At 45.4% G+C, this 17,521-nt stretch overlaps 1 protein-coding gene across 1 annotated transcript in view; it reads right to left on the bottom strand.

The window, feature by feature from the left end:
• Positions 1-17,521, bottom strand: part of PDE1A (phosphodiesterase 1A) — a 105,815-nt gene that overhangs the window by 13,583 nt on the left and 74,711 nt on the right. The window contains exons 3-11 of the mRNA XM_044427068.1: positions 16,900-17,082; positions 15,818-15,884; positions 13,846-13,962; positions 11,202-11,342; positions 10,582-10,682; positions 8,076-8,201; positions 5,309-5,410; positions 4,749-4,869; positions 1,546-1,627 (exon numbers count right to left, since the gene is read on the bottom strand). Coding sequence (XP_044283003.1) covers positions 1,546-1,627; positions 4,749-4,869; positions 5,309-5,410; positions 8,076-8,201; positions 10,582-10,682; positions 11,202-11,342; positions 13,846-13,962; positions 15,818-15,884; positions 16,900-17,082 — 1,040 coding nt within the window. The remainder of the gene's footprint in view (positions 1-1,545; positions 1,628-4,748; positions 4,870-5,308; positions 5,411-8,075; positions 8,202-10,581; positions 10,683-11,201; positions 11,343-13,845; positions 13,963-15,817; positions 15,885-16,899; positions 17,083-17,521) is intronic.

A 17,521-nucleotide genomic window follows, 5' to 3' on the forward strand; every position in this document is an offset into this window, starting at 1 on the left:
CCCACACGCACACCCTCGCAAATGCTTGCCAAGGCAAGAAATTATGCGGAGTACAAAGTATGATCCCCCGCCGAGAACTAAGCAGGCAAAAATCTGATAGTACATCGAAGAGTGACGGATTTCACAGCTTCTTGACATGTTAAATAAACGCATCAGGCACTATTGGCAGGCGTGTGGGCAGGGAGAGAGAAGGGCATTCTTGGAATGGGCGGGGAGGTGGTGGCCCCTGTGTCAGAGGCGGGGGGGGTCCTCATCCATTGTGGCTTTTCTTCTCTGCTTTTTAGGAACTCTCCATGGTGGTGAACCTGTTCTCAGGATGGGTTTCAGCACCATGGAGAGCTCCTATAAAGCTGAAAAGAAAAGCTGCAATGGAAGAGGAGTGGAGCCCTTACTGAATGGGAAACGCCATTAATGTTTTGAGATGGGATGTGATGACATGGACCTGAGAATTTGTATCACCCTTGTCCATAACTGAGAAAATATTAGCAGGAACAAGATCCCTCTATAGCAGACTTCCTTCACCTGGGCCTTTCGGAAGTTTTGTAGCATGACCAGCAGGCCAATGGTCAGAGATGATGGCACTTGAAAACCAAAACATCTGGAGGGCACCTGGTTGGGGAAGGCTGTTCTAGAGAAGGACGTATTTAGGCATGTTAATGGTGTGCCTCTGTTATCACCGATTTACCACAGCCAGCCAAACATCTGCCTGCCATCAGGGGCCAGAGATATGCTGGAACTCCCCCAGCACCAGACACATAGCAACTGACTGGAGCTGGGAAACCTTTAATGTGACATCCCTATTTTCACAATGGATCAAGAATGGACAACTTGTGCCTCTCCAGGTATTTTGGCCAACAACTCCCACCAGCATCATTCAGCATAAGCAATGATGAGGGATCATGGGAGCTGTAGACCAAAGCATCCAACGAGCCACAAGCTGCCCATCCTTGTCATGGAGGATGGCTCCTTCATCAGTGGCACAGGTGTTGCTCAGTCCTGAATACATTTCCCAAGGCCTACACCCTCCACGCACCTCTCCATAGCCCTGAGCATCTGTGGGAGATTTCCTTCATAAGCCTACTAACGCACTGTTACAATAACGTCCATATTCTGACTTTTCACAGGGGACATAAGGGTGACTTATATCCCTTCCTTTGTGGTCTTGCATCGAAACCACAACCAGCCCTTGACCTGCTTTGATCAAATCGTTTGCTCCATGTGCTTTCAGATCAGACTCTCGGGACAAATATCATGCAGGCTTCTCCTACCGTGCCCAACCTGTCTTTGTCTTTATAGCTTTATTCTCATATTTCCCCAAACCTCTAACTCTCCTCAGAGTCCCCAATTTTTAAAAGGAGAAGACCCCATCCGCATTTCTTCCAGATGTTATGACAGTCTTCCTCCATCGGCAGGTGTGAATAATGGAATGGTCCTGAAGCCAATGATCCATCAGCCTTTAAAAGTTGCCCATTCCTGTTTGATAATGACCTGCTGCTTTCTATTAGCATGAATATGAAAACGACAATCATAATAGTCAGACGTTACCTATTTGAGACTGCGCCACCATGGTGGATTTGCGGTCACAGAGAGGAGAAAAAGGGAGGCCCAGTTCTGCCTCTTTGTCTCCCTAAGTCAGGGGAAAAAGACACACAGTGAAAAGGATAAGTTGACATAAACAAAGGAGAACAAAGTGAGAATTCATGGACTGCACCTGGATACCCGCCCAGCTATTGAAGTACATCAAGCTGCAGGAAATACATTTCTGGAAGGACAGAAGGAAGAAAACAACCTTTGGCCCACCCACATTTCTGCACTGAACTCCTTCCTTCCTGCTGCAGTGGAGCTCCTGAGCAGCATCTGCCGCCGCTGGGAAGGGGAACCACCCGAGTGCGAGGCTTCTCAGCCGTGGACATGCACAGGCTGGAACCTTATCGAGGTTCAATGATGTTCCTCCGGTGAGTCACACAACTGAGTGGAGGGTTGCGGTTGCCGTTATGCCGCTTTAATGGCTAGCTATTTGTAAACTGTCCCGAGAGCAATGTGCCGAGGGGATTTTAAAAATTAGTAAGTAAATAATACATTAATAATGTATTCATGAGAAGCTAATTTAGATGTGGCTGCTGAGAGGGAGGGGGAACCGACCCAGAGGTACTAGCCAGCCATGGCCAAAGGTGGTGTAATTTTGATTGTGAGGTGCTGGGGTCAAAACATAGGGGAATGATCTCAGTTAGTGCTGGGGGCCACCCGGAGGCATTTTGCTACACGCTGCTGGAAACCAAAGCCTGGAATAAGTGACTCGGTACTCTGATGCCCCAGCAGCCTTGCAGTAGCGCCCACGGTTCACGGGGTGCTGCCGCAGCGGCTCTTGCTCCCTTTGGGGCATAGCTGCAGTCCTCGCAGCAGCTGGAGAAAAGGACTGTTCCTGGTCATGAGGCAGCCAGATGCTTGTAATGCCAAGCATTTTAGGGGCTTTGTCTTGAACTGGCGATGAAGGCCCACACACTTTACAAGCAACTGTTCCTAGTGGAGGGAAAACCGCCAGAACTGGCTTCTTGATTCGGGTGGATACAACTGTCTGTTTTTTCCAACTTCCCCTAGAGGCATAGCTAGGAGTGTTGCTGTGGTGAGTGACTGCACTTTACTACTGCTATTACTACTACTACATTGAATTTATATCCTACCTTACTACTGCACCAAATCTACTACTATAGTTTTACTACTACACTACTCTTCATCAGGGTAATTCTTACATTCTTGCATTTCTGCTATCTCCACGGCCAAGTAAGTGTGTTCAGTGTCCCTGGTTTGTAACATGCTGCCCAGCTGGAAGGTGTGATCAGAGGGGGAAGGAGGTGAGGTGGCCGGACTCCATGTATCTCCTCTCCAAGAAGTGACCCAGCTGATCAATTCTTTGGCACAGCAAATAAAGAAAGCATTTTTAAAGGATTGTACCCCCTTTCTTGTGGGCAAAACTTTCTGCTGCAATCATGATACTCTGGACTGAGGAGAGTCTGTGCGTAACCACATGGTCCAGTGGCAAATCATGGGCTAATTAAGCGCAAGGACATGTTGAGCTTTGCACAAGTCATTTCCTGTTTCTATTAACAGTCCTTGAATGCTGCATTTGTGGGTTGTGTCCATGATGTCCTAATAGGAATCTTGGGATTGATTGTGGGTTAAACAACCCCAAGTTAAGCCATGAGCAACCCCAAGCCCCCTGCTAGGACATCAGAGAAACAACCATGGAAGGCAGCATTCAAGGGCTATGAATAAAAGCAGGAAGTGGCTTGCATGCAGCTTAGGAACAGTGCAAGTTCCCACAATTGGTGGGCTAATTAACCCATGATGCACCACCAAATGCTCTTATTACAACTGAAGCAGGTCCTGAATGCTTGAATTGGGCTGTAATAATCACAAACTGGTTTTTTGGACAACGTCTAGTCACAAGTTTAGCATAATAAGGCATGATCCGGCCCCTGTAAATCACTTTTATGTCCCTGGTGTATGAATTAATCCACATTCTCACTCCACCTCCTAAAATTCTGTCTTTAGCTGCAGCACATTTGAAATCCTGTTTGCTGGACTGGGCTATTAGCTAAGCAGTTCTGGGCATGGTTTCCCACCCACCAGCCCGATTTCTCACACACGTCTTGAGCTCATCATTCCCCAATGCATTATTAGACTGCAGTCCAACATTTCTGAAGGGCACCTGGCTGAGGAAGGCTATTCAAGCTAACTGAAGCTAAGAATGTTTAAAAGAAATCTTGTTCTATTTTCCCTTCATCTCAAGTCTGCATGACCCTTTGATTCCTTCTCCCTCATGCACTGCCTTCTCTGCGTCAATTGTGTTTGCTTTAATCCACAGTTTTCCATTCACTGTGAAATGCAGTTGTGGTTTAATCTAAGTTTAGTAAAGATCTGAAGCCAGGATTTGATTCTGCTTTCGGAATCAAACAAACTGACATTTAACCATGGATTCTTATTTCAGATATAACAGGTACTTGTGGTTTAAAGAAACCAAGCTGGTAAATAAAGGGAGGAGCAGCAGGAAACATGCTGTCCTGCTGCTCATTTCCAGCTTAATAAACTATGCTTTATTAAGTAAAGATTATTATATTCAAACTGAGCCTTTTTTTGTCCCCTTATTCTAGTTTTTTTTAATGTACATAGTTCTAAAACAAACTAGATGACTTTGTCTGATGATTTGGAGATATGCAAGGTGCTTTTTTGGCAGCTCCTAAAAATTCCAGAATTAAAAAGAACTATTCTTGTCAGGTGCTGTGGAATCAGAAGTCCATCCAAAGCACTTTTCTGGTTGCCTCCCATCTGCCATCAGAGGTGCAGTGGGTGGTACTTGGAGGCAAAGCCTTTGTGCTTTTTGAGATCATGTGTGAAATGCTTCCCCAGGGAGGTTCACCGGACCCCAGACACATTGGGGAAGTGACAGAGAAGGAACATTTAGTTTATGTACGATTTTTTTATAACCAATGCAGTGTGCACTTTACATTTCATCCCTAGTGCCTCTTTTACCCAGTTCTTGCTGTTTGATTGATTTAGTTTTGTTACTGTTAATTACTGCATCAGCACTGTATCATTTCTAAGGCACTTCTGCCACTTTATTTTAGTTGAAAGATGAGATTTTTTAAAAGGTTAAAATAAAGGACTATCAGGTAGCTACACAAAATGCCCGGCTGTGCTTGTCCTGGCTTGCAAGGTCTTTATGTACAAATTGAGGGAAAGGCTTTTACCTGTCGAAAAAATTCTTCCATTAATGCCTTTGTCCATCGATAGTGCAGTTCCCAGGTCTTTGATGGATGACTTATGTCGGCTGCGTGTAAAATCAGGGACATGGCTCTGGCTTTGTCTATCCTGTCCATTCAAAGATATTCTCTCATTATCTCAGAGCAACAGCAAGACATTGTCAAGAACAGCAGCACTGCTTTCGCTATATACAATAGGGGCACAGATGTGGCCCAAGAACCCTAATCTGGCCCTTTGGGATTTCACAGATGATTATACCCCATCTTTTTCCCCCTGAACACCAATCATTTGGTGATATCCTGGCTTTTGTGACATTTTCCCTCATTCTAAAACATTAGAATGCTCTTCCTGCAGCTTAGATTATAGCAAGAAGAGTTTTGAGCTAAAATATGCTGGGTTGTATTTTTTTAGGTATTTTGGATCCATCCACCCCTGGAACCCAGCCCTTGAGAGTCTCCTTGAAATGGAATATGGCCCTTGGGCTGATGGAAATCCAACACCCATGCGGCATCATAAAAGAAAGAATGCGAGGCAGGAAAACACTTACCCCTCTGTCTGCTGAAGCGTGTGTCTCATTGTTTTGATCTGCTGGAAGTGACCCGACATATCAGTAGATAAGACCATCTCAATGACTAAATTGCGCAGCTCCCTGCAGGCAATCAAAGTTACTAATTTACCATTATATGCTGTTCCTTAATGAGATGCTTTGAAGGCAAAGCACCAATTAATTTCTCTCCTGGTACAAAACCAAACAGAAATAACATTAAAATAAAAAGCACCTCAAATTATTATTAACTGGAAAGCTCCCAACACTCACTCACCACATCCTGGAAAAGGAGCATATTCTAGGACATGTGACTTCAGCCTTTAGCTGTTGGGGTTGTTTTCAGAGCGCCATTTTCCCCACACAGAAGATCATTTTTCCCACACATTTTTTGCCACTCTGTGTGTGGAGTGCTGGACTAGACGGGCCTTTGGTCTGATCAGCATGGGTTTTCATATGTTCTTCGGCCTTTACAAGTTTCAAGGAAAATGAGACTGCGTGACAACTAACTCTGTGTGATGGACCTGTGCTAGAAAGGCCAGTAGGTAGAAAATGCATCTCTCTCTGCCCTTCATGCAAAGCAGCAGGGCAAAGAGCAGTGCTGTGCTTCACACCCCTTGAGGTCACAACGAGTGCTGGGGGTGCACCTCTTTGTCTAGTTTTACAACCTTTTGCTGACCGAAAATGCTTTCTCTGGGGAAACTCAACGCATTTATTTTCCAGTTCCATCTCTTCCACTGTCATTCATTGGTTTATCTACCAGATTATTTATTATTTAGTAGATTATTTCGTTAGTGGAGCCTAGAGTCCTTGAAATGGCTTAGGGCACAATCCAGTGGAGACACCCATAAACCTCCAAGCTGGATAGCTGATTTTGGACATCTATCACAGAACTTTGAGCTGAAAGGGAAGGAGGCTGCAGGATTATCAGAATATGCACATCCTGCCAGCCCCCCCATCACCCAGAACACCCTCTTTACCCCTTTTAGGAGGTCACTCATAGGGCCTGGGGAAGTGACCAGTGTGGCTCCTTCTGTAGCAGTTGTGAGCAGAGGGGGATCTGAGTGCTTGTGGATGCCCAGCCCAAAGTGACTGCACTTTACAACTGCTATTACTACTTCTTCTTCTTCTTATTATTATTAAGTCAGCCCCGGGCTCTCTGGCTCTTATGCCCACTGGCCAGGCAGAGGGTGAGGGCAGTCTAACTGCAGCATGCCTGATGCTCCCTTGGCTGCTTCCTGTCCTCCATGCTGCTTTTCTCTGATTGAGCATCGGAAATAACCATCCTCTTGCTGGGCTTTCTTGAGGCGCAGGGAGCTTTGATCAACCTGCAATGAGAGCTCCCACATTAAGGCTGTCAGTATCATTTTTAGCAGAGATTTTTAAAATCCTGTGCCTTTGTGGCTGAAGATGAATCAAGGTGCAGAATCTCCTGTTCCTAATGGCAGTCACAGTTAGGAATGAAAGGAGCTGCTCTGCTGAAAGCTGGTGCACCTCCGGCTCGAGGACAAATCTGCAATCTAAAGGTCAAAGAACTGGTTGCCTTCCAGCAGTGATTTCAAGTTCCTCTTAACTCCGGTGGGTTTCCAGTGATGGGCCCTTGGGCCCTCTTACCTCTGCCTAAATGACAATGGGTCGCCCTGTTAGCCTGTGGAAGGGGAAATTCCTGCATTGCCTGGCCAGCTGGAGGCTAGAAACTGACACATTCCTTCTGAGCATTCCTATCAAACAGTTTCCCAGTCCCAGCTGATTCCTCTGACACCCTGGGAAAGGGAAAGAGCTCATATGCTGGTTGTGCAGAGGGCACAGGGCGAGAGAAAACGCCTTCTGCATCCTGCCATCTGAAACAGGTGGGCTGGGAGGTGGGTGTGCCGCCCATGTCGCCTCCTCCCGCCTGTCTCAAGTCAAGTGATAGTCATGGATAGCCAAGGCAAGGGCGGAGGTGGTCGCTTACAAATCGCCAAAAGAGTGGACATGAATATCCCAGAAGAGGACAGTGCATAAAATTTGCACACCCTAACTGATATTATGGCTGCAAATTTAAAAAGATCTATCATAATTTAAGTAGAAATGCAGAATATCTACAGTAGATAATGTAGAAGACTGTGAGCAGATGACCTGAGTACCTGACTGTCCAGTCTGCAGCCCAGGTGTTCATTTTTAAAAACCAACCATTCTTACATTTTTTCATCTGTAAGCTGGCACTTGATAGGGCATCTTTCAAATGGAGGTTGCCTTCAGATAGAAGACAGTTTCAAAGAGAGGACTGTTCCTGGTAAAAGAGGGCACGGGCCACCCTAAGATCTTTCTCAGTCTTTTCTCTTTAAACAGCAAGGGCAAACCACATGATGGGAGATTCCACCCATTTTATCCATTTAAAATATTTCTAGGCTGCCTTTCAGGACAGGAGTTCTCTGAAGGCTACTTAGAAGAATAAAAGCCCATCTGGTAAAACTGTTACAGTGGTAAAACAGCAAACAGCCCCACCCAAAAAACAATTAACACCAGCAGCAAAGCACCTGCCCAAGACAATTCACAGCAAAATTGAGGCTACAAACTACAACAGATCTGGCAGGGGAGAGCAGAGAAAACAAGTCTGCATGGCCTTCCGAAAAATCTGCCATAACAGACTCACAAGGGCAACTTATTCCATTATGTCTGTGACACTGTAGCCAGCCAACAGGGAATTGTGTTGTGGTTGCCCAGATATAACCTGGGCCAATGCCATTCTTAATAAGTCATTCTTAACAAGCATATCTACCAGGCCTACCTCCATTCGTCTTTGGTTAGGTTCACCAGGATATTCATTTCTTCTTCTTGCATAATCTTATAGGCAGCACTTACATGGTGGTTTTCAAGAACAGAGCGATCGTTGTACAAAATTGCAACCTCTGACCTAAATGCGGAGAGTAGAATAATATGCTAAAGTTCCAAGCATCATTGTGGGTTTATCTCTTTGTTAAGTTCAAAGGCAAGAGGAGGACACTGTATTCTGGGAGGGATACAAGAGATACAAGAGAAGAATCTGTATTCTGTAGAGGGCTTACTTTTCCAGATGTTGCTGCAAGACATTTGGGGCAGTGGTGACTCCATGAATTAGGGACAACCTTACCATGAAGTATGACGAAGCAGGTGCTTCAGGCAGCAAAATGGGCACAATTTCCATTCATCCAGGGCAATAAGCCCAGCGCATTGGGGGGAACCCTTCCTTTGGACCTGAGAGTACATCAGGTCTGCAGGGGGCGTTCCAAGATCACAGATATATCAGCAGCAATGCATATACTGAGGTACTTGCAAGAGTGCAAGCATGGCTCGGATATGCAGCAGAATTAGTGGACAAATCCTGAAGTGGTCAAAGTGAGGGATGCCATTTTGATTGCTCCATCATGCATAACATTTCCTTCAAATAAAACCTATTAGTCTGCTAAATGGACATCATCTATTCTAGCTGTTTCCCTGCTGTGATATTTATCAAGATAAATATATAGAGATTAACCTTTCTGCATTAAGTTAGATACGTCGCTATAATTGCAGACAGAATTACAAGGCCTTGGGTGTGGGGCAGCAAAATGTTCAACATTGTCATGCCCTTCCTCCAGCAGTGCAAAACGGTCCAATCCATTCTACCACCTCTGGACACTTCCACCACATCACCGTCACAATCCACCATATGTGGGAATCAAAAGAAGGGTGAGAAGTGCCACTACAGTAGAGCTTACTCTGTTTTATTTTTGTTGCTCAAGTCTGAATGGAAAAAAAGCAAAAGAAAAGAAAAAAACCTTCCATTTTTATGGAAACTCCAAACCGGATGAAAATAGAAACGTGGTTTAAATTTGGAATTCCTGGACTGAGTGGTTAAAAGTTATTTTTAGCTACAGCTTGCAAGCAATTGCTCGACATGGTCACCATAGGAGCAGATGCAACACTGGATAAATAATACACATTATGAGCACTGAAAGTTTTATTTCTGAGTAACTTATGTGGTAAGAGAGTGGCCCAAAACAGAATGCAGGACAAGCAGTATGATGGATGGGGAAAATCGAATCCTCTTTACAGGAAGGATCCAGATTGCAGTAACAGGAAAGAATCCCCATCATTTCTACTTTAAATAGATGAAATCCCCCAACTAAGCCATGGGCCTTCACTGCAATGGCAAAAAACCATCTTTGCTCCCAGGAAGCAGAGTGATTTCTTGGTGTCCGTGTCAATGTTATATTAGTAAGTGGGGCTCGAGCTTCCAGAGGGTGTTGCTCCTACCCTCATCAGTCCAAGGCAGCATGGCTCCCAGAACTTGTATTCCAACAATGCTAAGGCTCACCTGGATAGAAAAGGCTGTTCAACGGAATTCAGCACTACTGAATCCTCACCTCACACACACAGCTTATGTGTGTTTCCACCTATGTGGACACTCATCCTTTTTGTATTGCTTTCAGATGTGAAATACAAAGGTGGCATTGTGATTTTAACTCTTCTAAAGCAGGGTCCTTAGATATGAATACAGAGGTACAATGACCAGTGCATTGCCAAATGACCATCCCTCTAGCGTTTTGAGACCGTAGGACAGGCAGCCCCCAGGAGCCCTGTACAACCTCCTCTCCAACCTGCTGTGCAAAGCGCATCACAGTTAGAATCCAGCTGGCCATAGCAAGTGTGGCAGGAGGTGGTCAGGAGGCTTAAAGGCTACAAGCTGCCCCACCATGTTAGAAGCATCTGTATAAAGCCAGTAGAATGAAGCAGCAAGAATACTGGACTTTAGTTTGCCCATAGTTGAACTTTTCTGGGCAGTTTACAACAATAATAATAATAGAATCATACATTCAAGTCACCCATCTAGATTCTAACCAGGCCTGACCCTGCTTAGCTTCCAAGATTAGGCAGGATCAGGCACTTCAGGCTATACAGAAGCTTTGTAAGGACAAGATGTATGGTTCCTTAGAGGAAGGGTGTGAAATACATATGAGAAACAGATAAACTCTGTGCTCGAGTAGCAACTGCAAGGACTGGCAACCCTGTACAGAAAAATTTAAATATTGAAAATGTTCTCTTTCACTTCTGTACAGACTGAAGGATCTCCATGGGTGTGGGATGCATGTTGCCTCCCTTCTGCTTCTTCTCTCCCTCCGCCCCGTTTGCTTCCTGGAAGCTCCTGCATGGTATCACTTTGGGCACGGGAGTTTGCCATCAGGAAATGCAGTAATTGCAGCCTGCCCACCCCTGCACTGAAGATTTTCTTCTTCCCTCTTTCAGGGCATGTAACTCATACAGGAGAGGCCTACCTGGTCTGAATGTGGAAGTTGTTTGTAGTCCCAGTATGCTCATAGTCATGAACTGCAGCCGCGAAGATCATTGCTAGTATTTCCAGTTCAGTGAGCCAGTGCTAGTCGACAAAGACAAAAACCCATCATATGCAGTGCAAACAGTTCCTCTCTGGGTAAACGTGACACCAGCACAGCTTCAGCACGTCTTGCACAATCCTGGTCTTCTTTCACAAACATGAAATCTATCTTAGACCCCAGCCTTCTGCAAGCTGGTGTCCTCCAGAGGCATTGGATGGTAACCTCCAGCCTAGCTCAACCAGGAGGAGGTGGCTGAAGGCTGGTGACTGCGGTCCAACGCATCTGGAGGCCACTGGGTTGCGGAAGGCTGCTTTAGCCCCTGCACTAGCGAAGTGGGAATGGACACAGAAAGCAACCCTTCAGGCCAGTCGCAAACTCCTAGCCTAACACACCTCACAGGGTTGTTGTGAGGATAAAATGGAGAGGAAGGAAAATGTGTGAGCTGCCTTGGGCTCCTTGCAAAAGGGAGAAAGCCAGGACAGAGCCGCACAATAATCGTGGTGGGGGCCTGCTTTGGCTGGGTATCCACCAGGTCCATCTAGGCTCGACGTGTCTCTTACCATGATGCCAGTAAGAAGCATGATGCAGTGCACAGTGTGGGTGACGTCGGCTGCATGGGTTAAGTTGTGGTAAGGGTTCCTGTATTTGCTGTAGCCAATTTCCAAAGCTTCCCCGAATGAAATCAGGCTTGGAACAGGGATCTGCAGGAAGCAAGCATCAGAAACAAAGTAGACAGGTGTGTGGTCTGCAAGGAGGGCATGCCTGCTCATTTTGCTGTGCCCGCTTCCAAACACCACCGGTAAAATAGGGCAAGGATGCCGTAATGCTTAGAAACAAGCTTGCTGCCCCTGCAGTGATCAAGGATGGGAGCACAATCATCTCAGAATATTTCCAAATAACCAGTGTCCATCCCTCCTACGTTCATATGCTAAGCTAGGCTTGTGCGGGGAGCTAGCAAAGTGGCTCACTTCATTCAGCTACATAGTACATTCATTTTAACTGTATTTCCCCTACCCCACAAACTTAGCCTTTTATATGCCCATCTGTTAATGCACCGTGTTTATCTCATTGACCAACTTACTCCAATGTAACTTCATCATTTGTGGTATGTCTCTTGGGACAAGAACTCCCACATAAGTAATAAATTTGAATTATTTACATGGTATTCCTCTATTTATAGTTGACAAGTATTTTCAGAAGTTTAGTGCTTTGCACATGTCTACTCCACAATGAATATGTTTCAAAAAGATGCAACTTTCAACCGAATAGGGTGGATTTGTTCTCCTTGACCTTCCTTCATATCACTGGGCCTATTTGTTGACTTGTGCTAGTATGGTCTTTTTTGCTGAATGGTATGGTCAGCCTCTAGCCTGAGGCACGTGAGTCAGAGCACCCAGCAGGTGGGCCACTGGATGCGACCCCTTAGGGCAGTGGTGACAAACCTATGGCACACGTGCCACAGCGGGCACGCAGAGCCCTCTCTGTCAGCACGCAAGCCAGGTCGCCGCACCATCGCCCCAGCAGCCGAGCATCGGATAACAGCGCACTTAGGGGCCATGCGCATGCTCAGAAAGGAGTAGCGGCACCAGATGGTGATGTCACAAGCCATGATTCATTAGTCACGACTTGTCCAAGCTTTTGCATGTCTGGTCAATGCGCTGCCAAAGGGGGAGAGAGAGAGAGAGAGAGAGAGAGATATGCATGCTGGGACTGGATGTGAGGTGTTTTTTCTAAACTAAAACCTCAGTTTTCAGGTTTTATTATGTTTAGAATGGGCAGAAATCAAGAGCTGTGCAGAAAAAGCTATTCAAGGAAGGCTTTTTCAAAATCACCCTCTTTTCACTTGAACTTTAGCCTTGTATTAGGGTTAGGGGTGTGCACCAGGGCAGGGTTAGGGTTAGAAAAATGAGGTGTCCTGGAATGATTTTGATGGTTGAGATGTGCTTAGAATGGGCAGAAAAGATGAGCAGTCCAGAAAAATCTACTCCAGGAAGGCTTTTTCAAAATCACCCCTTTCAATAGTATTTTACCCCTATATTAGGGTTGGGGCAGTGGTGGCGAGCCTATGGCACGCATGCCACAGCAGGCACGCAGCACCCTCTCTGTCGGCATGTGAGCCAAGTCGTGCCAGCATCGCCCCAGCAGCTGAGCATCGGGTAGCAGCGCACATAGGGGCCATGTGCGTGCTTGGAAAGGAGTAGTGGCACCAGGCAGTGGCATCACGAGCTGTCACTCTTTAGCTGTGACTTGTCCAAGCTTTCACATGGCTGGTCAGTCTGCAGCCAAGGAGATACACACACACACACACACACACACACACCCTGTGGTACCTTGGCTCACAAACTTAATCCGTTTCAGGACTCTAGTTGTGACCCAAATTGGTTGTGGGCCAAGTCAAATTTCCCCATAAGGTTCAGTGTAAATAAGGTCAATCCATTCTGTAACTATTTTTTTAATCAGAAAAATTTGAAGCAAAGTGACAAAGAACAACACAGACTGTGGTCATCTCCCCCACCACCCCAAGCATGAGTGCAGCCCTCTCCTGCTCCCAGCACGACTGCAATCGTGCCAGTCATCCCTGCATGGGCACGATCGTGGGTGTGCTCAGAGGGGAGACAGCTGCGATCATGGGCGCGCTCGGGAGGGGAGATTGGCGCAATCGCCGTTGCGCTTGTGCAGGAAAGACGGGCGCGATCTTGGCCATCTCCCCACTTGGGGGTGAGGGGAGATGGCCGCAATCGCCAACCAATGTGGAGTTCGCAACCCGATTTGGTTGTGAAGTGAGGTGTTTGTGAGCCGAGGTACCACTGTATTTGGTTGGACTGGCTGTGCATTGTTTTTTGCAAATTAAAACTGCAGTTTTCAGGTTTTATTGTAGTGTTGACACTTTGCAATAAATAAGTGGGTTTTGGGTTGCACTTTGGGCACTCGGTCTCTATAAGGTTCACCATCATTGTCGTAGGGCATTCCTATGTATTTCGCTTGCTCTCCTCCCCTACAGCCCTGCCATTTGTTCCTTTCCTCACATGTGGCTACCAGCTGCCCCTTCTCACAAGAGACAAGAAAGTTGCACTTCACTGTATTCAGTGACAAGAGGCACGAGCTCGCAAAAATTATTTAGGAAGCAAATAACATCTAGTATTCCTCAGGGTTTTTGTTTTTGTTTTTGTTTTTGGATATGTTCTTTTAGAGAACTTTTCTTACCTTGAAACGGCTCAATAGATCATATCTGGTAAACAATTCATACATCATAAATTTCAGGCTGTGGCCTCCACTCGCTTCATTTAAAGCAAAAACATCAAATGACCATTTATCAACATCCTGTAAACAGTAAGGGAGAAGAGATTGAAGGATTTTCATACCCCTCCAAGAGTGGAAGATAGATAATGCTAAAAATGAATAAACTGTATTATAGGAAACCAACGAGTGCTTTTAAAGTGTTGTAGAGGACCAATTAATGTTAATGTGATGGTAAAGCTATAGACAGATCCATCCTAACTACTTGCATTTACATAATGATTTACTTAAAGCCGCTTCAGTTCCTTAGTTTATTCAGTGCAGATCACTTCATACACCTGGAAAGAGTCCTGAAGAGATTTTTTTAAAAATGGAAAAAACCTCAAAGAATACAGTACAATAACCTGTTCTGCCCTGGTGCCCTTCAGACATTTGAGACCACAACTCCCAAGATTCTTGATGGGCTATGATGGCTGGGGCTGATAGAAGCTGTATCCAGAACATTCAAAAGGCACTAGGTTGGTGAAGGCTGTAATGTGTCATCATATATTCATTAAACTCATACTAAAAACATCCATCTCCAAATTGCCAAAACCCAACCGCCATTCAGCATAGTAAATACCAATGGAACTAACCACCAAAGCCAGACCCTTAAAACTATTCAAACACTCCAGAGAAGAGAAAAATCCTTGTCTGACTGGTGTCAAGTGGGCTGCCCTGGAGAGAGCATCCCATTTTGGGGAACACACTGCAGAAAAGGCCCCTTTTTTCTGGTCCCCACCCTCCAGGCAGCCTCACATCCACCTCCTCACTGTGGATTTCAGGGACTGAGCATGTTCCTCTGGGGGAAGACGGTCCCACTTGGTGCTACTGCCCAAGCTAAACAAACTATCCCATTCCAGTTCCTCCATTTCTGCATTTTCCCTCCTGCCACTGAGCCTGTACAGTCATCACTGGGCCAGTTTGTGTAGGTATGTCGGGCGTTCCTAAAGATTTCCATGCTTCTGCAAACTGTGGGGTTCCACTCCCACTCTGCACTCTGCTGATACCCCCCCACTTGTGCATGGGTGGTGTTGTTTTGGCTAAGTAACACAAATGAGTTTGACGTTAGAATATGTGATATGGGAGTCACCAACTCCCGTACTTCATGATCCTTTCGCCCTTCATGATCCCTTGCCCCGTTTTCTCCCAGGTTACTCTGGAAGGCCAATCCAAACAGCAGCTTCCCACATGGGGCGGAAACCACCCAGGAACATGTATCTTCATTTCTTCATATATCACACCAGGGATTACTTCTCAGAAAAGCACCCTCACAATGCAACCTTCCTGTATTGAAGCAACTACACCCACAAGAACGCCAGTCTGGAAAGAGACACAGCGGGCCAATCCTGTTGCTAGGAAATCCTGACAAAATAACTATGATTGCCTCTCTGCGGATTCATGTTCAGATCAGATCTGCCTTATCGTTCTAATAATACCCAAATGAGAACGCAACTCAACAGGAGCAAAAGCAGTAAAATCACACACTTTTTGTGAATGTACAAAAATCTTCCTTTGTATACTGTGCTTCTAAAATGGAAACGTTTAAGAAACATTCCCCCAGGCAAATGCTGCTTTCTATTCGTTCCATGCCAAACATGCGTACACCAGTCCACAGCGACGTAGATACACTTTCCTGTGAATCTCCCACTTTTATGGCAACTACAGCTGCATCAAAGAAATGGCTGTTGCCTGTTATAGGGATGACAATGGTTCATGGCAACACGTCTTTATGGGGTCATGTGCCTCTGTATGCAATCCTGGGGAAGAAACTGAGAATAATGTCATCCTATGAACAGGCCCAGCAAAACCACCTGGAACGTACAGGGACATTAAACCAATTCTCTCCCTTTTTGAGTAAATATATTAAATATATGTACAGAGCTTGAATGGTTCTCACCTTAAAGGTTGCTATCACTTCTGCAGGATAAGCCAAACCAACCATGCTGGAGGTCCTTCGATACATTCTAGAAGAAATGAAGATTAAATTAAGTGGTACCTGGGACTAGTAGAGATTGATTGATTGATTGATTGGGAGCAGTTCTTGTGGGTTCTTGTTGAACTTTAAAATTAGACTCAATAAATTAGGAAAGGTATGGAAGGAAAGGAAGCACAACTTAGTTTCCTCCCCAGAACAGAACAATACACAAATATCTAGTCAAATCAGTTTTTTTCATTTACTGGCTCTCTGTATTTAAAATAGTTTCCTTTCAATGGTTCATAAAGAGCACAGGTAGTGGAGGTAACCCTTACTGAACCAAGGATAAACATAGTTTTTATGTACTTAGCACATATCAGACTTTGAGGCCATCTTAAAATCATCATAGGACATGAAAACAAATTAAGAGGACTAAGCAAAGAGGACTAAAACAAATGAAGGTCCCCAGAAATGCAAAACATTCAGGATGCTACTTAAGCATGTTATTTGCTCTACTCCTTGTTTTAATTTCTTTTTGCTCCTTGGTTATTTTCATAGGAAATCTAAGCTAAAGAATGAACCCCAATCTCTCGCTTGACCTGAAGGGATAGGCCAGTGCCTTCATTACTCAGAAATAACCCCCAGTGCATCCTATGGGACACACTAGCAGGGACGTGTGTGGCACACTGGAGTCCTTCCATGCAATCCTGTGCAAGTCCACTCAAAAGTCTGACCCCCTGCCGGCTTATTCCCTGGAAAGTACAGTACATGTAAACTGCAGCCTTCCTGTGTTTGTTGCTGTTGCCTAAAGCAAGACTAAAACAAAACACTAATTTCAGCATATTTGGATATACATGTGCACAAGTCTCAGAGTTTGCCTCCAGGGCTTTTCAAATTTCAGGGCTGATGTAACCCAGACTGTAGTTTATTTGCTGAATGCCTTTTGAATTCAGAGATTAGAAATTCTGTTATTTAAAGTGTTTACCTCTTGCTCACTGCTTCCCTTGCTTAGTGATGCTGATACGAATCGTACTCATTCACTACCGTCAAGCCAGCAAGCTCACCTTTCTACAAAGATCCCAGCTTGTACAGCATGCACGATGCTTCGAAATTTCGGTTTTTCCTCCGGCCTCCTTTTCATCATCCCCATTTTCCTCGTGAAAGTAGAAGCCAGCCAATCCCGCACTTCCAGCGGGACTGAATCTGACTGGATGTCTGACAGTTCATCCTCTGTATCCAAGAGCCTCCTGAAAATATATATTGCGTACATTAATCAGCTAAGAAGAACTGCTCATTCCATGGGATGGGAAAATGAGCATCGAGTGTTGAAGGCCCCTGTAGATGGGAACTGTGGCCTGGTAGCTATAAGTAAGACTTCACTGGATTATGGTGCAAAGGCATACTGCCCACATTTAGCCTTCCCTAGCTTGGCTCCTTCTAGATGGCAATGCTGGCTGGGGATGATGGGAGTTATAATGGAGGGAATTGTGTTGGGAAAGGGTGCCCTTGCTCACAAGAATGTAGGGGGCTCTTCCAAGACAGACCATGGATTCACCTGGCTCCATGTAGCCTAAGCAGACTGGCTGCGACTCTTTGGGATTTCAAATGAGGATGTTTCCAAAATGCACACATTTGGGGATCATCTGAATGGGAATATGCATGGTTCAAGTGAATGAAAAGGGGGAA

The sequence above is a fragment of the Varanus komodoensis genome, unplaced genomic scaffold (assembly GCF_004798865.1).
Source record: "Varanus komodoensis strain SLA01 unplaced genomic scaffold, ASM479886v1 scaffold18_1, whole genome shotgun sequence".
NCBI lineage: Eukaryota > Metazoa > Chordata > Lepidosauria > Squamata > Varanidae > Varanus > Varanus komodoensis.